This window comes from Cyprinodon tularosa, unplaced genomic scaffold, assembly GCF_016077235.1.
Source record: "Cyprinodon tularosa strain WSP-4 unplaced genomic scaffold, ASM1607723v1 ctg66, whole genome shotgun sequence".
NCBI classification, from domain to species: Eukaryota; Metazoa; Chordata; class Actinopteri; order Cyprinodontiformes; family Cyprinodontidae; genus Cyprinodon; species Cyprinodon tularosa.
In genome coordinates, this window is record NW_024039407.1 from 1,032,485 (window position 1) to 1,060,032 (window position 27,548).

The 27,548-nt window shown below is 39.9% G+C and overlaps 1 protein-coding gene across 1 annotated transcript; it reads left to right on the forward strand.

The window, feature by feature from the left end:
* Positions 1 to 538: 538 nt before the first annotated feature.
* On the forward strand, positions 539 to 27,548 carry lima1a (LIM domain and actin binding 1a). The gene is made up of 11 exons (XM_038309292.1): positions 539 to 773; positions 2,280 to 2,432; positions 4,553 to 4,598; positions 11,907 to 12,338; positions 20,712 to 20,778; positions 23,984 to 24,063; positions 24,340 to 24,405; positions 24,607 to 24,658; positions 24,831 to 24,892; positions 24,978 to 25,111; positions 25,969 to 27,548. Exons 2-11 carry the CDS (start codon positions 2,308 to 2,310, stop codon positions 26,924 to 26,926), a joined length of 2,022 nt encoding a protein of 673 aa, XP_038165220.1. The 5' UTR covers positions 539 to 773; positions 2,280 to 2,307; the 3' UTR covers positions 26,927 to 27,548.

The following is a 27,548-nucleotide window of genomic DNA, read 5'->3' on the forward strand; positions in this document are numbered from 1 at the left end:
AACACTTACTCTCCATATCTGGCTAATAGACATGGCTGAATCCTATTGTCTTGCTTGAATTTGAGGGTAGCTTTGGACTTGAATAAAAGTAACATTCTCACATCTAACAAACTTTAGATGCAAAAGTATTTTTTTTTTTTTTTTTAGATAAAATAGTTTCAATGCCACTGAAATGTTTTTTTTTTTATTCCATATTGAAACAAGACATGTATAACTAATGAAAAGCTGCAGTTTTTAGACAATCTCCATTTACCAGCAGCCTGAAACCTTAAAAATTCAATTTCCTTGTTTTTTTTTTTTTCCCCGTTTCATGGAAAGATTTTCCTGTAATTTTAAATGATCATTTGTCGTGGTCTGAACCCCCCTTAGTGAAGTCGGCTGGTATTGTGAGCAGTGAGTCACATCCGGTTGACCCTGTGAGAAAGTGGGCAGCCAGGAGTCGGCTGGCTTACTGGAATCCACAGTGGGATTCCCCACCCACCCTCCTCTTTCCTCCCTCCCACAGTCCTCCTTTCTCTGCCTGTTGCTCGTTCCGTGTGTTTTTACTGCTCCGTCTCCTCGTCATGCTCCCTCGGGTCATTCTGTACTCTTACTGAGTAAAAGGGAGAAAAACCGATACCTGTAAGGTGGAAGTGAGTGCTGTCCTCCTATTGGCTGACAGCTTTTTAGGGGGGGATTCGTCATACTTCCTTCTAGGATCAGAAGCAGTGGTTAAAGCATCTGAGGAGGAAACTTTAGGTCCATTTCAGATCTGTTCCAGTGATCGGATTGAGGTAGGTGGCTTTGTCTTAAATCTCCAGTTATTATCCTGGATCTGCTGTGGGTGAACAGAAAGGATGCCGGTTCAGAAGTTCTTTGACACGGCGTCAGTTTCTTTCCTGCTGTATCAGCTTTACATGCTGCTTTGTTTATAATCTCACTCAGACGTTAATTACAGAGAAGATTATCGGCCTTTGTTTGTGTTTTAACTGTCAGGAACATTTTTACAAGTTAACATTAGGAAAAAAAACTTTTGACTTTAACTTTTTATCAAAGATTTAAATTTGTGATAGATGTTTTTAGTACCATTTAATAAAAATAATTAAGAAGTTTGGTTTGTAATAAAAAAAACTGGAGATTCTTAGGTAAAATGTCAATCATAAATAATCTGACTGGAATTAAAGAGGTTTTTATATATAAACAAAAATAAGACTTCTGATGAAAATGGAGAGAAAAAAAAGGTTAAAAGTTTTAATCCATCAAGTGTAGCTGAAAGCTGTATAAAAAAAAAAAAAAAAAAAAAAAAAAATGTGGATCATAACATTTGGTTTTATTTTTGGTAGTATATTTGTTTAAATATTGGTAGTATATTGTATTTATTTAAATATGTCCTAAAAATTTGCCTTAAATTGTTCAGTAAACCCTAACGTTATCCAGCAAAGAATACCACAAAACTAACGCATTTTTTTCTTTTGTAGATTTTATTATAATAAAGACTAAACAGGAGCTTAATGGTCTTAAGATTTGTTAAAGTTTAACTTTTTTTTTGATTATTTTAAGTTTTCAAACCCTCATTTAAAAAGCAGATCTATTGAGTGGAAATGTTTTTCTAAGTAGGACACTCATTCATTTCTACCTTTTAGATTTTCTTCACACTTCATATGAAACATATCTTTATTTTCACAGTCTTTAGAAAATCCAGATGAGATTAAATACAAATTGAAACGTTTCCGACAATTGTACACCTGCTAAATGACATGGAGCCCACTATGTGACCTCACGTGCCTTTACTTCATCTGTGTGTAAAACTCAGACGATGACGGTTATTCACTGAAAGCTGCATGCAGTCGCTTGTTTGGCGCTCCAGGAAGTTACATCAGGTCTAAGAACGCGTAGGGACTCGCTTGTGGCTCTTGTGAAACTGTCAGAGGGACGTTTTTGTGACACAGCAGAAAGGTTCTGCAGTCTGGTTGCTGCTTGTCGCCTTCCGGGCATAGAGTGAGTGCTGTCACACAGGGAACAGATGGTCAATGCTCACACTCTATTGACTTTGAGTCAGGTGATGCGGCCGCTGTGTGCTGCAGTCAGATATGCAGTCTGGTACAATGTATTGATTTCCTACATGAAAGTCCAACTGATCCTGTTATTTAAAGCCCTATTTAACCTTACAGGAAATGTGAGTTTGTTTGTTTTTTTAGCTCTGTGAGAGCAGCAGCAGTTTAATGTAAACACTTGAATGAAAAACAAACTGCTTTAATTGGTGGAGTCAACAGGCTTTTTTTTCTTTTTTCCTCTCTCAGTTAATTTTTTCCTGGATAAACAACAAAGATGGCCTCTGTTGCACCATTCAAACGCAGCCAGTGGGCATCGCAGTCCCTGAGGGTCACCGCCAAAGAGTTGTCCATCGTCTCTACTCGGGGCAAAAACACCGCCATCGCTGAACGCTTTTCCAAGTAAGACCACCCCCCCTTCACCCCACTATCGTTCTGCAGACCCGGCCTCCTGGCTCAACTCCAGGAGTTAAATAATTCACCAGTAGCTGAACTGCTGCCTCACTCTGAACTCATCAGCTGCTCAAATTGAATTGATTCCTGCAGCTCAGCCACTTCCAGTTCCCTTTGTCTACAAAAAAGTAGTTTGGTTTCAGCTCATCGGTTTCAGTCAGTCCCTTAACTCCTACTGTATATAAAACAATGAAAGTCAACATTTCTGTATTCAGTTTTTCACTTGGTATTTGGACTGGCTTGAGGCCAACCTTCAACTGTCTGATCTAACTGTTCACTCAGTAGCTTAACTAGTCTTCTAAACTGAAAATGTTAAACTCCAGCTTCCCCCTGGTGTGTGTTAATGTGCATGGCACTTCATGAATGCTGATCTGTGAGTAGTGATTCAAGCAATCAACTTGGTTTATTAGATGGAAATTTGCTACATCTGAGAGCCTAAAAAAGGCATATCCTGTCATAAAATAGAGCCAAGTATTCTTTTAATTTGTGTAAAGTAGCTAAAACTACTAAATAAATAAGAGTAAAATTCAAATGCCAGAACACATGCTCTCTGTAAATGAAATGATTATATTAAATATTATTATTGTCTTCATTGGCATTAATGTATATTTGCATTTTCCTACCATTTGGACCCCTTTAGAAAAAACAAAAATGAACAAAAACCCAGAATAACATTGGCTCAGTCCTATGGAAGCAAATTGTTACCCTATTTCAAATGAAAAAGCATTTCCAGAAAAGCTTTTTCATTTTAAGAATGTGGCTGCATTGCTTGACTGATAAATTAAATTAGTAATCAATAATCCTGTTTGCATTTTCATTTTATTCTTTAACACTGCTCATCCTTTTACTTAATTAAAATAAAAATGAAAAAGACATTTGAGATTTATTTTTCAAAATGTACCCCAGCAAATGCATACCAAAATTCTATTTGAAATGTAAAATTTGAAAATGAAGAAGTATTTCCAGAAATGCTTTTTCATTTTAAGAATGTGGCTGCATTACTAGACTCATAAATAGAATTAGTAATCAATCATCCTATTGGCATTTGCATTTTCTTCTTTAAGACTGCACATTGCTTTTTCGTTTTCGTGGTCTGCCAGCAAAGTACTGTCCATAACTCGAATTAAGTAAAAGGATGAGCAGTGTTGGAGAAGAAAATGAAAATGCAAACAGGATAATTAATTACTAATTTAATTTATGAGTCTAGCAAATGCAGCCACATTCTTAAAATGAAAAAGCATTTCTAGAAATGCTTTTTGGTTTGAAATATGGTAACGATTCGCTTCCATACAGTCAGAGTACCTCAAATCTGTAAAGATATTTAAGACACTATGGAAGTGCGTATTCGGAGGCCATAAGTGCTACCTGACTAATGCTGGCAGTAGGAAGAGGAAGCAGAAAGGATTTCCACTGTCCTGCAGCTTGAAATAAAGGGCCAAATTTCCTCCTTGCTGTCAGTGAGTTTAGCAGAGACCTGGCCACTAACCATTAATTCGTTTTAGGTGTAATGAAGAAGTGATGCATCCACAAGTTGTGCTCAACCAGTTGCTCAAGTTTGTCTCTGTATTTGAAATTTTACCAATGAAAATAAAGATGCCTTGGTTTTGAGAATATGCTGCTCCTCTGAGCTGTAATGTCAAATTTAGTCTGCAACTCCCCATTCAGCCACTAGGGGCTAGTACTGTTCTGTGCTGATTGTAATATAAAACAGCTACAGAAACTGGTGCATTATTTAGCTTTTTAAATCCGATTGAGACAAACTATATATATATTTTTTTTTTCATGTTGTGTTTTTTTTGTAATGCCAAAACTAAAATCGTTTATCTTTTAAAATAAATCAGGTTCTCAGATTTCTGCATTGAACAGGTTTACTTATTTTTGTCTAAATTTTTTCACTTAAAAAAAACCTTGTTTCATTTCAGGTTTGAAGGGAAGATTACTTGCATGGTTACGTCTCTCAGCGTGCCTTGAGATTATGTGTGTGTTGATGCCTAAAATCTTGTGTCTGCAGGAACAGCTGCTTCTAGTTCCATGTTTCTTATCAATATCCACTGTGTTGCTTCCTCAAGGTACCAGATGGCTGCAGAGGAGGGAAGTGCAGAGAGGAAAAAAACGGTAGGTGACGCTGTTTGTGGCAAGAATAAAAAAAAAAAAAAAAAAAATCTGTGCATAGATTCAATGTCTCCAACGCTGCGCTGGAGTAAAGGTATCCCACCTCGGACCACAGTAAATAAAAGATGAATGATACTCTTACTAGGATTATTTAGTAGCTTCTTGAGGTAAAGCTGCTGGACTTTATAGTTTCAGAAGCAGCTGAGAATGCTCTTAAACTTTAACAGCCTCAGTCACTGACTCCTTAAAGCTTTTTGTTGTAATATTAGAGCTTCAGGGGTTCAAAAGGCATTTGTTTTTCAACTGGGGTGGACTGATGTCAACTAATAATTTCTACATAACTTTGGCTACATTCCCACTGCAGGGAAATGGGACCGCATGTTTTTGATTCTGATCTTTACACCCCCCCAAATTTCAGTTGTGCAACTCCCATATGTGTTACTAACTCCAAGTACCAACTAAATTAAAATGTCTGCTGTCTGATTGGCCACGTTGCATGTTATCTTTCGTGTTACTTTCCAGGCTCTAACCACCCACCTACATACAACATATAGCAGTTAGCGCTCCATAAAAGCTGTGCTGCTTTCAGCTTACGTTACCTTATTTCGCTATGATGTGGTTTCAATTGTTCAACAGCTTACTAATGAAAAAAAGGAGAGATGCCAAACAGCATCTTTTTTTTTTTCTTCCCTTTTGTTTGAGGGTTTTGTTTTGAACAAAACTTTTGAACATTTCTAAAAGCAATTATCCACCCTTATATAGAACTAAATGGGGGGGCCATTAAGTTATGTAAAAAAACAAAAACAAAAAAAAAAACAGAAAAACAACACAAATTCAAAATGGAAAAAGTTTGTTCAAATGAAGAAAAAAAAAGAATTCAGATTCAGTTTTATTTATTTTATTCAAACTTTGGGGTCTGTTTTGGCGTGGGGGGCGGGGCATCAAATGACAAATGTGGAATAATTTCTAACAGCTCAAAACAGCAGCTGAAAAACCTATTCTGAAATGGTAAAAAAAGCAAAAAAAAACAACAAAAAAAACACACAACTATGATTTTAGGTGGAATTTGATCCCAGAAGGGTGAGAGTCGTCCACGCTAGTGAGTCAGCCTAAAGTATATTCTCCTAACTATATGGCCAGAATGCATCATCACTCTGAGACATAGTTTACAGGACCACCCTGTCACTTTTTGCTCTGATGTGGGGTACAGTCCACTCTGCCCCGCTCTGCTTCACTGCGCTTATCAAAACCAATCACTAACAAATAGAATATTAATGAGGTTTTAAAAACGTCTCCAGTTCCTACACTGGATGCAACAGCTGGGAATGGGTTGTTCAGCCACTGTGTTGAGCTGTCAGTCATATCTCCACTGTTGGATGCTGTCATCTGAGGCCCTGCCCCTCATGCCAAAATGGTGGCAAAAGAATCTGTAAGTTAAAAAAATAAAATAAAATTTGCAAGTTTGAAAATACAAACTCTGGTCCAATTATTGTTTTCCTTTGAAATAAAAAATTTGATAATTAGAATTTTTTTTTTCAGGTTTAAATGTTTTTTTTTTTTTTTTTTTCCAACAAACTTTTATGGCTCTAATTTAGCTCCATACAATACTTCCATAAACGGTCTGCTGTTGTGTGACGTCGTCTCCTCTATCTGCATATGCGGTCTTGAACCAGTATGATCTGAAAGGTCACCAAAAAAAAAAATTAGAATTGAACATACAAACCTGCAGTATGAATGAAGCCACGTTATCTTTATTTAGTTGGGATTTAATTAATGCTCAAATAGTTACTTTTGTAATAGCCTAAAGACAAAAAAGGCATTGTAGAATTATTTGGAATTGTGGATAAACTGGAAAAGCTCTCAGGGAAAGTATAGACCACCGCCAAGGCCCAGACAGCAGATAATGAGAGAACTCAAAGATGTCACTTATACTCAGGCAATGATAATCTGTCAAAATAAAACTACACCGTGCCTCAGCAGATGATATAGGCACCACCAGCAACCATATTGTGACTGTCTCTACATGATCAAATGGACTGCGGACCTCAGGGGACATTTGCATTGCTGGTCTCAGTAAATTACCAGGTCAGCTCTTTAGATGCTTAAACCAGCAATGATGGAACCCAAAGTCACCTGCAGGTGGCAGTATTGCAAGGGCTATAGCCTAACTCTTCAAGCCAACCTCTAATGAAGAATTTGAGCAGGAATCCTCTAGTTCCCGCCTTGTACAGTCAGTCGGGGGTAAGGATTGGGGTCACTTTAAATCTGGGGGGACATGTCCCCCTTTTCCCCAGTGACCTTAGCCAATGAAGAGCTCTGCTCCTGACATGAAGCAGCATTTCTGCAAACACAAGCTGTGCTTTAGTGGGCAATAATCTGTCTATGTTTCCACTGTCATGCAAGAAAAGCTGACAAGATGGGCGTGTCCGACCACATCAGTGGGTGCACTCCTGGTTCTGTTCAGAGCTGGTTCTGACATGTCACGGCTGATTCAGATAAAATTAGGACTTGCTGTTCTCATCGGTTTTTAAGTCTTTCCTGAAACTGATCGGTTACCTATTTTACATGCTAATAACCACGTAGCCACCTCACCCTGTGGGCTGTCAGCTGAGCCACAATCAGCACTTCATTAGGTCTGCTGGGGTTTGTGTAGCATCACAGATGCACCAATTTAGAATAATATTCAGACACTGAAATGGCCCGAGTCACTTTATTTAGCTGTCACAAAACTCTTATTGAGCTTCTTTACATAACTTATGACTCTAGAAGGAAGAATGAAAGGAGAGCTTGGCTTCAGAACAAAGATGCAGAACACTAAATCATAAAACCGCAATGGATCGTGTGATGACTCACTGACAAAGCCACAAAGCTTCATTGTTAATAAGCCTGCATTAAAATAAACATGCTTCTTACCTGTACTGTCCCATAAACCTCAGTGTATTAAAACATTTTCTAAAAATTTTGTTTGAAGCAATTTAAGTCTATTAAATAAAACCCTCCCACACCCAATTTTTTTTCACCCTTTTTTATATAATTTTCTTTAATATCAAGATGATTAACCTGAATGCAGCCAAATAGTCAGACGGTTTAAATCTATACTTCAGTTAATATCCTTCTCTATTAAACTTAAAAAAAAAAAAAAAAAAAAAAAGGATGTGCAATAAAGGTCAGGTTACAAATGGTCCTTACAAAGACGCTTAAAAACTGCATGTGTGCTACAGATGAATTGTTCTCTGCTGCTGGCATACGTATGTATACACTCAGCAGTCTGTTCACCTAGAGGAGAAAATGCTGATTCTTATACAAATAAGTCTCTGAAAAATTGTATATTTTGTTTATCCTGTTAAGAATGCCTGGTTAAGAAGAGCTTCCTTAAAGTTCATCACAGCTGAACTAGTGAATTTTTCATCCACATATGCAGCCATAGCAGAAGAGGTCAGTTAAGGATGACGTTTTCTGGATGCTTTTCTCAGGAATTGTTAAATTTTTCCCCCCCCCCTCATCGAGAACCCAGCAGATCCAGAACTTCCTGGAGGAAAATCATTTCTTGGCTGTACTTTGTGCTGTAAAAGCACATCAGCTCAACATTTTAAGCTCATTTTTGGACGGCCTGTCAAAATCTTCCTGAATCATCCTTTCTTTCTACAAAATGCATCACTCTGCCTCAGCTTACTTTCCGTCTTCCCATAATGCATCCTGGTCTTGCATGTTCTCCAGGCCAGTGATGAACCCACCTATTTAAAGAAGACCAAGACATCCGTTTCCATTAGTCTGATGCTCATGTGCCAGCTTTAACCTCTCCAGCAGTTTGATTTGCAGCTCATCCTTTGAATAAAACCAAATTGGCCCTTCTCTCATCCCCTTTGGAACAATGTTAATTTGTTCAGTCCACTTTTGATCCTTTTTTGGTCCAAATTTGATGATTAATGCAGACTTAAAATGCAACAGAGTGGCCCTTATCAAACTCTCTCTTATCCTTATGCTGTCCATTTTCCTGCTTCCACTATCTGAAGACATTAGTTGGTGGGCTGAGTATTTCAGGCAGACATTTGATCAGTTCTATCCCCTGTGGATTGGCTTTAGAGAAATGGATTTTTGGGTTGGCTTTTGGAGCTGCCACCCAATGACCTGATCTCACTTTAGTGGAAGATGAGGGAGATTTCCTTACACTACTCCACTCGGGTGTCTGAACTAATGTTGGAGTGATTTAGCAGAAGCTAAAGCAGTCAGGATAATTTGATTAACTCCCATGCTTTGTGAAGGTTTTTTTTAAGTTGCCACTCCTTCCTCGTATCTGTCAAGCCTACTTTGTTTTAGGGGGTCGTGCAAAATTTGAGATCTTGCTTAAAAATAAGAGTTATGATCTTGATGAAACCACCCATATTGATACTTTTTTTAAATTATTACTTTTTTTTCTGATATCCACACAGAGTTGGTTTTGGAATCTAATAAGGTTTTAGAGGACGGGATGCTAATTTTATTAACCAGATTTATATTATATATAACAAACTCTCTGAACATTGCTAGATGTCTCCAATTGTTCTTTCGGACCTACAGAACAACTTTTTCAGAGTCTAGATGAAAAATGTTTGTAGATCTTCATCCATCATGCAGTAATTTTGCCGCTTGGCTTGGATTATGCTGGCAGACCTTTGGACCTTGGTGGTTATAGAAGGTGTTTGTATTTGAAACCAACACTTAGAATAAAGAACAGCTTTAGAAAGGAGCTCAGAGGAAGACTATCACACATCCAGGTTCAGCCTCTCTGCTTTTCTTGGAGTTCTTCTGTTGTTTTTGTAACCCTCCCTCCACGTTTCCAGAGTTCCCTTTTTACCTTTTTCCTCATTTCCTGCACTTTTTTTCTCCTCCATCTTTTTCCTCACTGACTGTCTCTGTTTCTGATTTTCTCTCCCCCTCCCCTGCCTTAACCTCCCCCGCACTTCAGTTTCCTTCCCTGTGTGTTGTAGGGGGTGGGCGAGTTACTTCATGCTGCTTCATTCTGATCATTTCTCAAGCCTTTTCACATCTGGGACAGCTTGTGGCATTTCTCCGTCTGCAGACACGGCAGGCGCACGCATTTACACAACCGCACATCGACAACCGGACAGCTGGGGCATCTGTATCACTCGTAGGTTTTTATATCTCTGCTTTTTTATTCATTTATCTTTTTGAGACAAAGCAAACTTTTACTGATTTGACTATAGTAGCTTATAAGTCATACCTGCACATGCTGAGCAGCTCACACCTTTTTTTTAATTTTTTATCTAGCTTTAGTTTGTGGTTTCTGTTTCCTCTTCACGTCTTTTCCTCTTCTGCTGAGTTCAGTGACTTTGTTTGCATAAACTGATAGATGCTTGTCTAAAGTTTTAACTATCTGAAAGGTGTTTTATCTTAATGCTGCTTTTAGAGAATCAGATGGTAAAGGTCAAGCATTGATTGAAACTATTGAACAAACTTAACGGAGTTGGAGAGCAGGCTGGATTCGTCTCTGCAAAGGTTTGTCTGATAATGAGTCATGATGGACCGTTTTGTTTGTTTAGCTGGCAGAGAAAAATGAGCGACTGCTGTGCCGCGTCTCTGCTCTGTCTGAATAGATATGCCTCTGAAAGCTGTCTTCAATGCTGCACAGCTGTAGTTTGTGGACAATTGCAGCCAACTTTGGCCTTATTGACCGTAAAGATGCTGCAGCAGTTATCTGTTCATCTACAGCCGGAGCCTCTTTGGAAGACTGCCTCGAACAATAATGACCATTTTAAGATGCAACAACATATTAGGAGGAAACAATGGAGACTATTAGCCTCGTTAGCTCTTTAACATTGTTTCTCTGTATGATTTAATGGCATCCAGATGAACAGCAGATTTAAAGAGGCCAATAAAAAAAGCACAGGCATGTTTAAGTTGTTTAATGCACTCTTAATGTACTATGCTGTGCTACGGTTTGAACATCAAGTACCCCCTTTGAGTTGCATTGCAACAAAAATTTTTATTTTATTGAGATTTTTTGTGATTGAGCAACAGTGGTGCAGAACTGTGAAGTACGGGGCAAAATATACACCAGTGTGTGTGTGTTTTTTTTTTTTTTTTTTTTTTTTTTTTTTTTTTTTTTTTTCTAGATTCTAGGAAGGAGGAAAACCTAATTTTTCTCTAAAACTTTTTTACTCTGATTCCCATAAATGTGTGTTGTTTATTACCTCAAAGTTTTGTTTAAACACATTAATGAAGAAATGGCATCACAGCAGATGGGGTCACGGAGAAAGTTCTGTTTAAAACAGGATTAACTTTCCAAAAACATTTAAGAAGCTGCAGAGATCCACTGTTTAGCTGGAATAATCGTTGACAGGAAAAGCTAAAGAAAACTCTGTAAGCATATAGGAGGTGCTTTAGTCTCCTGTGGACAAAATACTTTTCTTTTCTTTTTTAGCCATGTGCTCAAGACTCTGTGGTTGAGATGCTTTACATCCCCCATAAACACGCTATTGCTATATTATGGCATGGTGGTGGCAGCTTCATGCTGCGGGGATGGCTTTCTTCCAAAGGTGCAGGGCAGCCGGTCAGTTCATTAGGAGTGAAGCTAGGCAGGATCCTATTGAGGCTGCAAAAGTCTAGAGAATGGGTTTAAGGTTCACCTTCTAGAAAAACATCAATCTGAGGGTAGAGCTACAACGGTAGAGTGAACTGTGATGGTAGCTGTTCTGTTCTCAGGCCCCCAGCCACACCGCAAGGGCCAGGAGGGCTTTACAGCAGCCTTACAGATTATCTGGGGTTTTTTTTTAGACACTCTTCACTCTGTCAAAAAGGACTTGCTCTGACAAACTGTGTGTTAGCTTGGTCTCAGGTTTGTACATTAGAAGCACGTTCATATTAAACATTCTTCTATGAACAAGGAGGCTTGTGGGTGTGGAATGGGGGGGGGGGGCGTGGCTTCTAATATGTGAAGAGTTAAAACTGATACCAGATATTTTTACCTCATCTGATTGAAAGTTGTTTGTTTACTCTTAAGAATTCAAATATTTATCCAAAAAACAAACTGAGATTGGAAATTTGACTCATCGGCGCTTTTAGCACATCAAACATGTTTCCACTCCAAGTTTACCTCAGCTGACATGCCTCTTTTTGCCGTCATGCTTCCAGCTGCAACAGCTGGTTAAGGCCTCTAGCCACAGGCTTGTTTTGCAGAATTAGGCTGGTGTAGGTCTTTGTTCCAGAAATCTACATTCATCTGATTTCTAAAACTCCAGCTTCAGCTGTTTAAAGTAGTTTTGTATTTTGCACATTTGAAGGTATTAAAATGTGTTTCTTGTATCTCTGCAGGTTGTGGAACCTCTCCTGTCATCGCTGTCTGGTGGAAATCTGAGCGTTTTAAAGAAACGCTGGGAGCAACAGCAGCAATCATCTAACCAAAGAGCTCCACCTCAGGCCACCGCTCGCAACCCCTTTGGGACCAGGAGCCACAGCAGTTCATCACCCATCACTAAAACTGCCCCCTCAGTTCAGATCCAGACCCAAAAGGACGTCCTGAGAGCTGCTGGATCCTCGCTGGATCAAGATACAGTGCAAGAGGTTAAATCTGAGACCAGAACACACCAGTTTACCACAGAGGCTGAAGATCTGATGGAGATGGAGCCCAGCAGAGCTTTGGAGGTAGAGGAGGGAGCAGCAGCCGAGGTGTCTGACATCGAGAAACCCAGTGTTCCCATCAACAGTCTGAAGATGATGTTTGAGAGAGGAGAAACCCCCGATAAGGTATGGTAATCAGAGTTAAAACAATCTGATGCACCATCTGTCAGTGAGATTTTATACTTCTAGAAGACATGAGGCTTTATCTGGCTTTCTTCTACTTCAAATGTATTTTTATTGTCCTTCGAGGGAAATTTGGTTTGCCTACTGGTTTCTAATGGGATGTTTAAGTGTAAGAGAGAATGATTTAAATTCAACTTTTTCAAAAAGTGAGTCTGCTGTCGGTAATCTTTTAGTTTTACCTAAAACTGAAAATCCAGTTTGGTTTTGTTAAAGCATCTGCTTGCTGTGAGTTCGGCTCGCTGCAGTGCCGTCATGCTTTCCGTCACATGGTTCAGCCTCACTGCATACCCCTAAGCTTAAACACACCCACCCCCTCACTCAGCTGACAACCAGCATCCCTGACCACCTTCTGCTTCACGCTCCCCCAGGCTGCTAATTGTTAATTGTTGGGCATAAAAATGGAGGAATTTTACCATCCAGTCATGCGTTTCCTTTAAAGAGTGTAGAAAGTCAGTAGTTACTGACTTCATGCTGATCTTTTCTTCTTCCTTTCTTTTTTCCAGTCACTTAATTATATACAGTAATGGGCCTTTACCCTGACTTATTCCAAATAAAAATGTAGTAGTCCAGTCTCCACATGGTCCCAGAGGATGCAGGCTGATACAGCACCTAGTAAAGACTGTTAATAAAGGTACTGTAGGAATCAGAAAACTCATCAGTCTGCAAAATTACATTGGCCTTTTGTGCTCCTCCAATTGCTTTTTTTGAGTGCATCTGAAAATCTTTTCTTAAAAGCTTAATTTCTCTAAACTTTTTTTTTTCTTCTTGTTCCAATCAAGCTGTTAGTTGTGGGCGTAACTGTTGTGGTGTCCAAAGCCAGGTCGGTTTAGCAGATCTGTTGCACTGAGACGTTAGAGCCAAGGTTACACATGGAAGAATATGCAAAGTCTCTCCAAACCTTATAATGAATGTAACAAAGTAGAGCAAACTATTAATATAACAAAATTTGAATCTCTTAGAGCTCAACTGTTCAAACTGTTTATTTAAATCCCTAAAAGGTTAGAGAACATGCTCCCTGCCCCTGCATGGGCTAAAGTCAGTGTTATAAAATGTACCATTCAATGATTTCTAACAAAATCTGCTGGGTATTAATTTTATTGAATAAACCAGTTGGTTTTAAAGCAGGAGGTTACTGAAACAAAAACGCTGAGAATATTTAACCAGTAAAATTAATCTCTTGAACTTTTCTACTCTACCTCCACTTATAGTTCAGGGTCGGTCCAAAAAGTCCATCCTCTCTCCCGGGCTTTTACCCAGGTAAATATCTACCCTGATGACCTGATTTTAAACAAAAAATAAACTCCAGAAAAATAAAGTTAAGCCAGGTATATTAAAGTAAAAAAAAAAACTAAAGATTTAATGTAGTGAGGGTCGTTAAGGTGAGGGTTAGGATGTATTTGCATCAACTAAAAGGTTTCCATGGAAGGATATCAGTATATGCAGATGATACTGGTCTTTGAGGGCAGATGTGCTGCACCTTTTAGATGAGTCTCTGCTTTGACACAGAATCAAATAACCAAGTGCTTTGCAGTACCCTGGAGAACTCGGCCTCAGGTGAGGTAATTGGGACATTTGGATTGGAGAGATATCTAGAAGTTGCAGGATACCAGTTCTGGAGTATTTGAGCTTAAAGTCCATTGTGTAGATCTTGTAGGACCTTTCTTAACCTTCTGTCACCCTCAGTTTGTCCTCTCTACACCATACTGACCTTCTGTGAACGTTTTTGAATCATCAGGTGGTACAGAAACTTGGAAACATTTTGCTGAATTATCTTGTCTTGTATGAGAAGAAATAAGACTCAACTCAGCATGGAGGATCTACACAATAGCCTCCACTGTATGAGAGAAGCCCTCTGCTGCTTGTTGAGCTCCCCTTTAGAGGGCAGATGATGTAATGCTGCAGGCTCATGACTGCAGACAGCTGATCTGTGTTTAGAGCCTCTTCAGACCATCTTCCTCCCCCTTCAAACACCATACTCTTCATCAATCATCCCTGTGCTCCTCTCTGTTAATCTCATCCCTGTGTTCTCTCAACCCTCACGCCTCTTTCCCCACATCATCAAAACTCCACTGATCTTTTGTTGTTGGTCGCACCAAATAAGTAAAAAGTTCTACTTTCAGGTTGTGGTTTTCAATGAAATATTAAAAACTAATTAACTTGTAGTTTTGTTATTTGACTTAGGGGGGGGTGGGTCATTGCTGTTCAGTCAGTATGCAGAATGTTTGTGTAGTTATCATCTTCAGCCTTTAATCTGCCCAGCTTTGCAATAGATCAGTTGAACATGTCAAGTAACTTTCCAGCAGCTCTGGATCCTCCCTGTGTTGCAGTTTGATAAAGTTTAATTCCTCTTGCTCTGATTTAGTGTCGACCACAGTCTGTCTCCAAACAGCTCAATTCTCCCACTGAGCTCCATCTCCCAAAAAAGAGGGGAAAACTCTTAGTTGATGATTCAAAGCAATTCCTAGTAATGATCCCAAACTCTAATGTAAAATCTCCATCCAGGAACAATATAACTGAACAATTTTATATCTATTCTGAGAACATAATTTATTTTTCTAATATTTTATTACAAATGATGCAAGCTATACAAATATGCTTATTAGAAAAAAATATATATACATATATACAATTTTTTTTATAGACAGATATACATTTTTTTTATTTTTTAAAGAAACTCATATTGTCACAGTGTGATCAGCTAATTAACTCAGAAGACCTGAAAAGACTTTCTGAGTGGTTTCTCAGACTGATTGCAGAAAATGGTTGAGAACCTTGACTAGGCAGGCAAGCTAAAAGCGATCTTTCCTACACTGTAAATAAAAATCTAGAAATAAGTAAAAAAATGTCTTAAATTAAGTGTATTTACTCTTGATTTGAGTAGGTAAATGAGATAAGTTGCCAATGGAATTAGTATTTTTACTCTTAAACTAAGATAATTAGATAATATCCACTTGAAATAAGACAAGGCAATTGTGTTTTTTTTATTTTAAACCTAAATTGCCTTGTTCCATTAGCAATATGTTTCTTTTATGTCCTCAATTCAAGGACAAATGCACTTTAAGAAAAAAGGACTTATCTACATTTTGATTTTTTTCAAGTGTAAAGAAGCTGGTTTTCAGAGTCCAGTATCTGAGCATGTTCATAGAAAATTGAGTGGAAGATGAACGAACACAAGAGCCTTCACAGGATATTTGAGAATTTCATGTTTTCCTCCAAGAATCCTGTAAAGAAAAAATCCCCACAACATGATGCTGCCACCACTGTGCAGATGGTGTGTTCCAGATGGAAGAGACCACAAAGTGCATGATGGTTGTTTGAGGTGTGTTTGGTCCTTCTCCAAAGTTTGACTCTTTGCTGCTCTAGATCAAATCTGCTACTGTACTCTTTCAAGATGAGGGTTTGAACAGAACTCTCCGACATTAGGAACGTAGGGTATTTAGAACCTAACCGTGCTTTAAACCTCTCTAGAACTTCCTCTCTGACCTGTCTGCTGTGTTCCTTTGTCCTTTGTGATGCTGTTTGTTTAACTAACAAACCTTTGAGGCTTCAGATAACATCTTTAAATTAGACTAGGAGACAAATTGGGAGGCTTCCATTGGAATTTATTAGGAGGTATCAACATTAAGGGGACTTTTATAGCATAAACGTCTCTCTTAAAATGCACAATCCTTCTAAATCGAGTCATTCAAACACAACATTCTGATTAAAATGCCTAAAGTTTAAAAGTGGGGGGAAAACCTACTTTTGAAAAATCTTGGTCGCAAAACAAGGATGGGGGTGGACGCTGATATCTGAGACAAGATTTTGTTTTTTTGACCTTACAGCATCAGGCTGCTGTAAAAAAAACGGTGATTTCAGGGATGGAGTCATGGAGGATGTCATGTTTTCCGCTTTAACTCATTGCTGTTTTGTTCTTGGTGCTCATATTTAATAAAGAGCAGCTCAGCTTTGAAATGATCTGTATTTAACTTCTGGATCTATTAAGGCTACTTCTATTCTAAAGAGTGCAGCTCAGACGCTCTACTTGCAGCTGAAAGTGAAGGGTTGTCGTTGGAGGCTGGTTGGAGCATCTGGCTCAGGGCACTGCTGGGAGGAACCGTCTTACAGAGCAGCTCAGATGGTTTTAGAGCCTAGATCTGCTCTTATCCGCCTCCTCTGACTCTTATCTAAATATTCCACTCTCTACCCTCTCCCTGCATAGTCAGCAGACGCCCCCCCTTCCTCCTACGCAGCCCCGTCTCTTCTCCCCTCCACTCAGTCTCACCCCACACCAGCTGCTCTTCCACCATCCTCCTGTCCCTCATCACTCCCTCCCTCTGCTCCCCGCTTCACTTCAGGTTCAATAACCTCCACCCGTCTGTAACGCCACAACACCCATCGTCTCTCCTCCTGATGTTTCCCCCTACCTTTGCTCAGCCACACCCTCCTTTAACAGCCCCCCCAGATGCACCTGCTCCCCACGGCCTCTTCCACCCCGTCGGTCCCTCCTCCTCCCCTAAAACCGTGTCAGTGACAGACCCTACCCCACATCTCCTCTGTCAGAGCCACAGTCTGCTTCTTCCCGCTGCTGAGGCGCCCGTCCCGCCTTCAATCATCCCCCCACAGAGCCATCTTCACCTTGGCGTCCTCGCTTTCTTATCTTCTGCTTTGTCTTCATTGAAGGTAGCTATGTTGTTTCATTCATAGGTTAATATGTTCGTAGCTCTTAGTTTGGCCTTGGGTTTCTGTGCAGTTTTATCGTTTTTGCCTGTTTTTGTTTAAAGAAGCCCTTCATGCGCGTCGAGCAGTAAAGTTCCTGTAATGAAACATTGAGTCAGAGGCCACTTTATGGACTTTATCAGTAGCTTTATTCAAACTCTGTTCAAACACAGCTGGTTTTTATCTGGGAATGGTAATGTGTCTGTAAACTGATGCTGAAGGAGCCTTCCTCCCCCCTCTTTATTGTGGCAAGGTTCAGGGTAGGGGATGGAGTATTGTCTGTAGTAATCAGTAAATTTCAGGTGGGGAGCTACATGCACGTCTGTCTGCACGAGAGTATCCGGATTAGCAGCAGATCCTTTGTCTGGCCTCCCAGAGACGGTGCCTGGCTGCATCTGCTTGTTTATACTGACCCCCATGTGTTTACCCCTCCTTAATTCATGGATGCATGCAAGCCGGTATCAGACTCCCTTCAGCCCCCCCCTCCATTGGCTCCACCCTGGGTCTATAATCAAATCCCTCCTCTGGAGTTGATCCATTGTTGTGCTGCAGGCTGTGCTTTGTTGTAGTTTAATACTTCAGTTTTCATTGGTCCAGTGTTAACAAATGTTTGTTTTAATAATTCCTATTTACTGGGTTTACAGGTTGTTCATAAGCATTTAGTTTGTTCAAAACTGTCATGAAGTCACTTTATTTTTTAAGACTGCTTCATCCAATTCATTGCAAATTCAATTAGCAGCGTCATCCTTTGTAAGCATCTGGCGACAGTAAAGAGAAACTTCCTTTCTAACAGGTAGAAACCTCAAGCAGAAAATGTTAGGGGGCGGGGCTAAGAACAGGACACACAATGGCTCTCGATTAGAAGTACTTTCTAATAACAAAAATGAATAAACTGGATAGAGAAAAGTACCACATTGGCTTTTTCAATAGCTTCACAATGTTAAAAGATGGATATAAACAAAAGCATTGGATAAGGAGTACTTTCTATAAGGGAATGTAAGAAAAATGAAAGTTGATTTTTTTAGTATTAGCTGTAGTTTTAGCTTGATGCTGGAAAAAATATATATATTTTTTAACATTGATGAATGGAAAAACTGACTGATCCATGCCTCCCACCAACTTTAAGCGTCATAACTAAACTCTTAACTTATTTACCATAGAAAGTACTCCATGCCCAGTGCTTAAGTACATAAAGATAATGGAAACAATTTCTTCCCTAGATCTAGGAGGGACATTTTCTGAACTAGGAGTGTTTGATTGAGTAGAACACCTGAGTACCCAATTATGTTTTTGTTTTTTTGTTGGTTTCCAGGCATAGGACCACCAGAGTTATCCTGAAACTACTTTAAATATGCATGCTGGGAAATCTTGATTCTAAAGCCACTTTCCATACATAAAACGACGTTAAGGCTGCTAAAAATGTCTGAGACATAAAAACATCATTTTTATCATTTTAGTCTTGTTCATCTGCAGCTTAATGTTTGTTGCTGTAAATATTTGAATTTTGAGTTTTCGTAGGACTGTGGACTGTTAAAACAGTTGGCAGATTTCAAGGCAAATTCAGGAGTTCAACTTAAAGTTATGTGAGTTTTTACTTAAATAGCTTTTTTATTTGAGCCTTAACAACTGAGAAATTGTTTGATTAGTACACAGACACCTCAGTACTTCAGCCCCGATGCATCTTTAAGCCTGTAGCCATTTTACCGGAATTTACTCGGGGTCAAAAGCTGTTCGGTGAATGTGATGTCAAGCGCGTCCATGTTGAATGGGTCCTACCTAGTAAACAAGCATTATATCAAAGATGGATTGTTTGGATACTTGGAACTGACTGGCATAAAGCTAAAAACAAAAAAAACCCTTTAGTATGAGTGCGGGCTACGAAAGCAAGCAGAGTGATGCAGTTCTGTGTTCTGCCCACATGTGGCAATATCATTTAAAACTCCTTTAGTGCCTCTTTATACATGTTTGGCTTTTACGTTTGCAAGACTTTAAATTCTATTTTTTGTTTTTTCTTTACCATGTCATTGTGCAATACAAGTACAATATTAGTTTGCTGGCAGTTTATATTGATAAAGTTGAACATCTCAAGAACACGGAGCCTCTAACTGAAAAGCCAACTCCAAAAGTTGGTTTTTACTGTATTTAACAACAAAAACATTAAAGCTCGCAGGACTTCCACCTGTTCTAGTATCTCTCTTAATGAAGTTAAGATAAAAACAATATCTTGTTTCCCTAAACTGACTTAAATAGTCCCTGTAATTAAAACTTTTTTTTAATTAATGGTGTGATTAATTACATTCATACAGTCTAGGGATAATTCAAAATGCACATAAAGGAAAATGTTGAATGCTAAAGAAATATTCTTTTAGTATTCATAAACTGTTCTAAAGATTGGAGTTGCATCTCCAGGATGGAGCAGGCTTTATAAACACCTGCTGATGTTGTCTGTGAATTAAAATTAGTGTGCATGGATTCTACTTTGCACGTACCCCTTAGTGGGGTTGATCAAAATTTTAAACCAGAGTGATTTTACCAGACCTAGCCACAGCTTGCCCCCTGACCTCGTCGACCTGACCATTAATCAAGTCTGTCCACAGGATCATATGGTCTAACCTCCTATTAATGTTCTGTAACCGGAGCAGTTTGTCATTGCTTTTGCTTTCAGTGTAAATTTTTACTGGTCAGAGCTGCCAAACATGATGCAAATGGAAACTAATAGTTGTCCCTGAGAGTTTAATGTAAGAAAAATGATGTGTACTTTTGTCAAAGTTTACTTCAGACAAGTTGATGCTCATCTGACTTTCATTATGCAAGACATACTTTCACCTCAAACTCATCTGTTTCTTCCAGCTTGACAAGTCTCTGCCTGAGGACGCCCTGAGCCTGTCAGAACTCACTGAGCAGCTCAAGTTTGTAGAGCAGAAGTAGGATAGCGATCAGACAGAGTGTTAACTTCAATCTCTTAATCAAGTGTTGGACATGTGATGATGAAAAGCTGCTTGGTTGGTCCTGCAGGCTGAAAGCTTGTAGACAGTTTGTCCTGTTGTGTAATCTGGACTTTAAGCAATATCAAACATTTAAGCTGCAACACTGGAAGGAGGCCAACTTGAGCACCTTGGAGTGCTTCTAACCAATGTCACCACATCAACCATTTCCTTTTGCTTATTGAGCAATTATCCTGTGCATGCAGAGCTCAGCTTATCAAAATGTTATTGATGAACACCTCAGTGCCATCCCAGATCTGTTTTCTAGAAAGTTTCCGTTTTTATTAATGCAAAGAAAAGTTCCAGTTTTGGTGTTTAACTACAACAAATTTTGGTAATTTCGGTTACTTCTCTGGACAGATGGGGCGTCTGCCTCAGGCCCAGTCTTTCTGAGCTCTTAATGGGATTTAAGCGGCTTGGTTTGAACTGGACGAACATGCACACTTGACCTTACCTTTGTTGTTCTCAACTCCTCTTTGCTTTTCTCTGATCTAATTCCTTTTCCATCCTTCAACAGACGGAGCTGCCTGTGGTCTCTTTGCTCAACTGACTTAAACATGTGAGAGTCAGACTGCTGTTATCTTTGCTGGAGTTGCATTATATCTCTAACACACTTTCATTTCTGTTCTTTCAGGGATCCAAAGAGCAGACGGGTCGAAACGCAAGCAGTAACTCTTCAAACATGGACCAGCTGCTAGGAGGTACCTGGATTTCTTTGAAAATTATTTGGCATCTTTATTCTAGACTGTAGTAGCAAATCCTGAAAATCTGATATCTAAAATCTCACACAATGTCTGTTATTCGAAATGAATTTAAGACACACCACTGAATGTGAATAAAGCTTGAAATGTGATGCCTAAAGGTAAAACCCGAGCAGGACTTCAGGGCTTTGATAATCTTGGTCCTTGTCCTGAAGCCCCATTATTTATTTTCTTTGATTTGTAACCAGGCATCCACATGTTGGTTATGCTTTTGTTAAAAGATGGATGCATAATACATGCAACAAATTTTTTGAAGGCCTTATTCCTCAACGCAGGCGTTCAGGATTCTTTTGCCGACCTCTGACCCCAAAAAAACGCCCCACTCAGAAATGGAGGCCACCAGAGCAGGAATCAGAACCTATGAGTTTATTTAATTGGTTTTTATTGAGGAATCCAACCATCATCTCCACCAGGGTAGTCTCTCCAGTTCTTTGAATGTTCCAGGAAGTAGAAGTTTGACAAATGTGGCAACACTTGTTTCACCGACCTTTTGTCCAGTTTTAGACGGTCTATGAGCTGAAGCCTCAGTTTCCTGTTCTTAGCTGACAGAAAACCAAACCTCAGGCCACTGCTGTTGCTGTAGCCTGTCTGCTTTAAGGTTTTGCTTAATATTTGTTCTGAGATGGTGTTGCACATATTGTTTTCTCTAACCAGCGGTTATTTGACCTTCTGTTACTCTTATCATCTCTGCTCTTCTTCCTCTGGTATTCATAGATTTTCATGCCTGCAGCTGTTGCTCTGGTTTATATTTTTATTGGACGATTCTAATATGATTCTTAAAATCCCAACAGAGGAGCAGCTTTTGAAAAAACTCAAATCTTGCAAAACTGTTTAGTCACTTGAATCCCATTTCATATATTTATTGCGTTTTAAACTGTGACCGTCTAGATCCCTTTATGAATTATGCTGCTTTGGTGCGGCCGGCTGATTGTGTTTACAATCGATTTAAAAAGATGCTTCTAATGTGTCTGAGTGCATCTGTCAGACTTAGATTTTTTGTGAGTGTGTAGGAAAGCATCGAGTTATTTAACGGAAGATGTCATTTTAGTAAAATCTTGAACCTTGCAGAAAAAAGCATTACAACACAGATAATTGAAAAGAAACTTGCAGTGCTCCACAAAAGTGTGCTTCCTTTGGATTGATTACATCCTTCCTAAAATTCAGAAGGGATGACAGAAGGTGCTCTGCGATCAGCAGATGGCTTAAAAGTGAACAGGAAAAGGCCAAATCCTGCTTCCGTCCACACAGCTCCTGACCTTGTGTTCCTGTTTGACGGCATGACCAACCCAAATTTCTGCACTCATCGTGAACTGGAAGGACTCTGACGAAAAAGAAAACTATAACCTTGTTTTTATCCTGAGCAAGAACTAAACTGTGGAAATTAGAGATAATGTGGAAACAAAATTTTAGAAGTTTTCCTTCCAGAGAAGGCCAAATGAATTGTACAGGTGCTGGTCATAAAATTAGAATATCATGAAAAAGTAGATTGATTTCAGTAATTCCATTTAAAAAGTGAAACTTGTATATTATATTCATACATTACATACAAACTCATATATTTCAGATGTTTATTTTGTTTAAGTTTGATGATTACAAATGACAACAAATGAAAATCTCAAATTCATCATATCAGAAAATTAGAATATTGTGAAAAGGTTCAAAATTGATGGCCCCTGGTGCCACACTCTAATCAGCTAATTAACTCAAACCACCTGCAAAAGCCTTTAAATGGTCTTTCAGTCTAGTTCTATAGGCTACACAATCATGGGGAAGACTGCTGACTTGACAGTTGTCCAAAAGACGACCATCGACACCCTGCACAAGGAGGGCAAGACACAAAAGGTCATCGCTAAAGAGGCTGGCTGTTCACAGAGCTCAGTGTCCAAGCACATTAATAGAGAGGCGAAGGGAAGGAAAAGATGTGGTCGAAAAAAGTGTACAAGCAAGAGAGATAACCGCACCCTGGAGAGGATTGTGAAACAAAACCCATTCAAAAATGTGGGGGAGATTCACAAAGAGTGGACTGCAGCTGGAGTGAGTGCTTCAAGAACCACCACACACAGACGTATGAAAGACATGGGTTTCTGCTGTCGCATTCCTTGTGTCAAGCCACTCTTGAACCACAGACAGCGTCAGAAGCGTCTTGCCTGGGCTAAAGAGAAACAGGACTGGACTGCTGGTGAGTGGTCCAAAGTCATGTTCTCTGATGAAAGTAAATTTTGCATTTCCTTTGGAAATCAAGGTCCCAGAGTCTGGAGGAAAAGAAGAGAGGCACTTCATCCACGTTGCTTGAAGTCCAGTGTAAAGTTTCCACAGTCAGTGATGGTTTGGGGTGCCATGTCATCTGCTGGTGTTGGTCCATTGTGTTTTCTGAGGTCCAGGGTCAACGCTGCCACATACCAGGAAGTTTCAGAGCACTTCATGCTTCCTGCAGCTGACCAACTTTTTGGAGATGCAGATTTCATTTTCCAACAGGACTTGGCACCTGCACACAGTGCCAAAGCTACCAGTACCTGGTTGAAGGACCATGGTATCCCTGTTCTTAATTGGCCGGCAAACTCTCCTGACCTTAACCCCATAGAAAATCTATGGGGTATTGTGAAGAAGAAGATGCAATACACCAGACCCAACAATTCAGAAGAGCTAAAAGCCACTATTAGAGCAACCTGGGCTATCATAACACCTGAGCAGTGCCACAGACTGATCGACTCCATGCCACGCCGCATTGCTGCAGTAATACAGGCCAAAGGAGGCCCAACTAAATACTGAGTGCTGTACATGCTCATACTTTTCATGTTCATACTTTTCAGTTGGCCAACATTTCTATAAATCCTTTGTTTTTATTGGTCTTCAGTAATATTCTAATTTTCTGATATGATGAATTTGAGATTTTCATTTGTTGTCATTTGTAATCATCAAAATTAAACAAAATAAACATCTGAAATATGAGTTTGTATGTAATGTATGAATATAATATACAAGTTTCACTTTTTAAATGGAATTACTGAAATCAATCTACTTTTTCATGATATTCTAATTTTATGACCAGCACCTGTACTTAAAACAACTCGAATGTTTAAGTGGTTAAAGTGGATAAACCACTCTCTATCGCACTCTAATCTTTTATGCATGGCTGTTTTTATAGATGGAGGTCTTGCTGATTCCACTCCCCTCCGTGATCGAATGGCCCTCTACAAAGCTGCGATCTCCAAACAGGAAGTCACTGTGAGTTTATATCCTCACTATCAAGTTACAGCTTTTTTTTTTTTTTTTTTTTTTTTTTTTGCAACAACAAAAAAAAAAAAAAAAAAAAACTGGACCATTTAGTTTTTTGTTTTTTTTTGACTAGGTTTGTTTGACTAGGTTTGTTTGACCAGGTTTGTTTTCCTATGTTTAAGTAAATGTCATGTTCTGTATGAAGCTCATGCTTTATGACTTTAGAAATCTAAACTGCAGGCCGTCTGAAAACCAGATTTTTCTCTCCTCTGGCGTTTCCTTTAGGGCGATCAACTGGACGGGTTCTGTGGAAAACAGAAAGAGAACGTCCCTCCTTGTTCTCTGGAAATGGTGAGATTTCAATCTCTTCTTCACGCTTTGGCCTCTCAGTGGCTTTGCTTGGTTCTCCTCTCATGCACAGGGGATGGTTTTTCTTTACGCTCTATTCCAAAGGCTCATCTGAACACGTTTGGGGTTTTTTTTCGTTTGTTTTTCTTTGTTTTTTTTTGTGATCATGTTTTAACTGATTTTTTTTTTTTTTTTTTTTTTCAGAGTCCAGAGTCTGAACCAAACAGCAGGAGAGTCTTTACCTCGGAGAGCAACGGTAAATCCTTCTGTTGGGCTTAAAGTGATGTTGCAAATTCTAAACCCCTTAAACTGGCTTTCTTTTTTTTTTTTCTTGACCAACAATGAATGGAACTCTTTGACCATGAAAGCCCCGCCCCCTGGGGATCACTTTCTCACTTATCTTATTAATAAACTATTTGTTCCTTCAGGCTCTGGTCCTGGGACTCCGTCCTCCAGTCAGAAAGACTCCTCTCATTCAAAGACCCCCAAGGTGAGTCCACTTGTGCTCCTCTGGCTCATGAATCCCGTCTGTCCCGCTGAGGGGGAATTAATGGACGGATGTTTTTTGTGTGCAGAGCTTCCACCTGCCTGTGAGGGAGACCTGTGTGTCGTGTCAGAAGACTGTTTATCCTCTGGAGAGGCTGGTGGCCAACAAGGACGTGTACCACAGCTCATGCTTCCGCTGCTCACACTGCAACACCAAACTGAGGTAAAAACCCTGCGGACTGACTGAATCAAAGGTCTGGACAGCAGGTGGTATTTAACGTGCTACAGAAATGGGGATGTTCTGACCAGAAAATTTATTTTTATCCTGTAGGCTAGGCTAAAATGCTGCTGCTTCTAGGTTGCTTTTCAGTGCATTGTGAACAGCTATTGCAGCTTATCAATCTGGAAAGGGTTGTAACACTTTCCAAGCTAGCTAAAGTACATCGTTATACAGTGAAACTTTTGTTCAAACAATTCTGTTTGCAAGAGGGGAGGACAAAAGATTTAAAAATCTGATTCTTCAAGCTGGAGCATGGTTAACATTAAAAAAACTAAAAGATCTAGATTATATTTATCTGAAAAGAGGAATTTTGACCCCTAAGCAACAGTCCAGTAGTTTGCTCTTCTAGCCCAGATAAGTTGGAGCCCATGTTTAGGATTGTTTGTATATAGAAGCTTCAGTCGGAGCTTTATGCCTCTCTTATCTTTGTGAAGCTCGCCTGAAATCTGAGTAAAATTTTGCTCCAGTCTCAGAGCCATGATCTTCCCTGCTGTTGGTCCTTTCTCCTTCCACTCAACTTTCTATAAATGTGTTGTGGCGTTCACACAATCTTTCAATTTTCTAAGAAGTTTTCACTCCCTGTAAGCGTCAACAGACCAATGACTAAGGTCTTAAAAGCTTTGGAATAAGTTTAATTTTATGAAATAAAAAAACATTTTATTTTTCATGACAGATTGTGAGCAACGCAAAACCTAAAACAAATTTATAGGGAATAAATTAAGCAATGTGAATACCTGTTTTTTTTTTTTTTTTTTTATCAGTTTTTGACTCTAAACTTGGCTTTTTTTCTGTCCTGTCAGTTTGGTGAATTATGCCTCCCTGCACAGCAACATCTACTGCAAACCTCACTTCTGTCAGCTTTTTAAGGCCAAAGGAAACTACGATGAGGGCTTCGGACTCCGGCCTCACAAAGAGCTGTGGGAGAGCAAAGGTGAGGGAGAGGAGACCTCCCCCGAGTCCGGCTCTGGGACCAAGCCAAAGGTCCAGAGCCCACCCTCAGACCAGGACAGCCCCAGCGTGGAGGACTCCCCGCTGGCCAAAGTGCTCGTCCTGACTGCCACCATGGAGGCTCTAGGACAGGCGACACCAGAGAAGACGGATAAACCAGCTGAGACCAGACGGCTGAAGATCTCCTGGCCCCCACGAACGGAGCCGGAGGACACACCCAGCCGCAGCGGGGCCGCAGACGGGGGCTCCGCCACTAAACCCATCAAAGCCAAGTGGCCCCCAGAGGACGAATCTCCATCCTCTCCAACAGAGCTGAACAGAGGCTCTCCTTCTCTGCTTCAGAGCTCCTCCCTGAAGGAGCGCAGCGTCGCCTTCTCGCAGGCAGCACAAGCTGACGGGAGACGGAGTTCTCCTGCTGAGGAGGAGGAACAGCTTGAGCCTGAGGCCTCCAGTAAGAAGCAGCAGCAACAGGACAGCCCTGAAGATAGCTGTGTGGATGTGCAGAGCAGTTCTGGAGAGGAGGGGGAGATGAAGAGTGACACAGCTGAGGATGAGGATGAGGTGGAGCAGATGGAGGAGGAGGAAGAGGAGGACAAGGTTCCCCTGGAGAGTCAGGAGAGCCCAGCAGAACCAACAGCCATCCCCTCTCCTGAGGAGGAGGTGGAGGCCAGCCGATCATCACAGGACGTGGGCTTCTGGGACAGAGACGAGGTCGACGACAAACAGGAGGAGCAGGAGGCGCTGAGCGTGGAGGAGATGATCAAGCGAAACAGATACTATGAGGAGGAGGAAGAGGAGGAGAATGTATAGAGCAAATTCTTAGCTTGTCAGGACTTCTTCCTCTGAGCATTCCTGCTTGTTTTTGTTTTTTTTAAAGGACGGTGTCCTATTGAGCTCTTCATGTGCCTCAGTGAACAGTCTGAACCACTTTAAGCCATTAAGTCAGTTTTTATAAGAAATCTGTTATGACTGGAGTCATTTTTCTGTGTTTTTAAATCCTGAATAAAATTGTTACTAGTGCGATAAATATATATTTTTTTTTCTGGGACTCTGAGAAAAGACCTTCTGGACAACTTGTTTCTATTAACTGTTTTTTAATCCGCTTCAAACTGCTCTGTTAGCTCTGCCAGGTCTTATTATAGCAGCCTAGCGCAACTTCTGTCTCTTTTAGGTTTTAATGGATTTGAAACGAGGCATTTCTAAAGAGGGGGAGGTAAAGCTTTAGCAAACTCTCTCCTGGATCCATCCAGTCAGGTTCAACTATTTTTTAGAGATGAACCTTTTCCAGTTTTTCATGTAGTCTTCGACTTTCATCACTTTGAATCTTTGTTTCCATGTTAAAGATTTAGAATCTGATGTAATGGTTTGTTTTTTAAAGCCAGGGAAGGAAAACGCTTCCCCAGCCGCTGTTTAATAAATTGTTATATACAAA

Coding starts and splice junctions, on each gene's coding strand:
- lima1a (XM_038309292.1), top strand. CDS start 2,308: ATGGCCTCTGTTGCACCATTCAAACGCAGCCAGTGGGCATCGCAGTCC. Junction 4,599..11,906: donor GTGCAGAGAGGAAAAAAACG/GTAGGTGACGCT, acceptor GTATCTCTGCAG/GTTGTGGAACCTCTCCTGTC. Junction 24,659..24,830: donor CTTTACCTCGGAGAGCAACG/GTAAATCCTTCT, acceptor TTGTTCCTTCAG/GCTCTGGTCCTGGGACTCCG.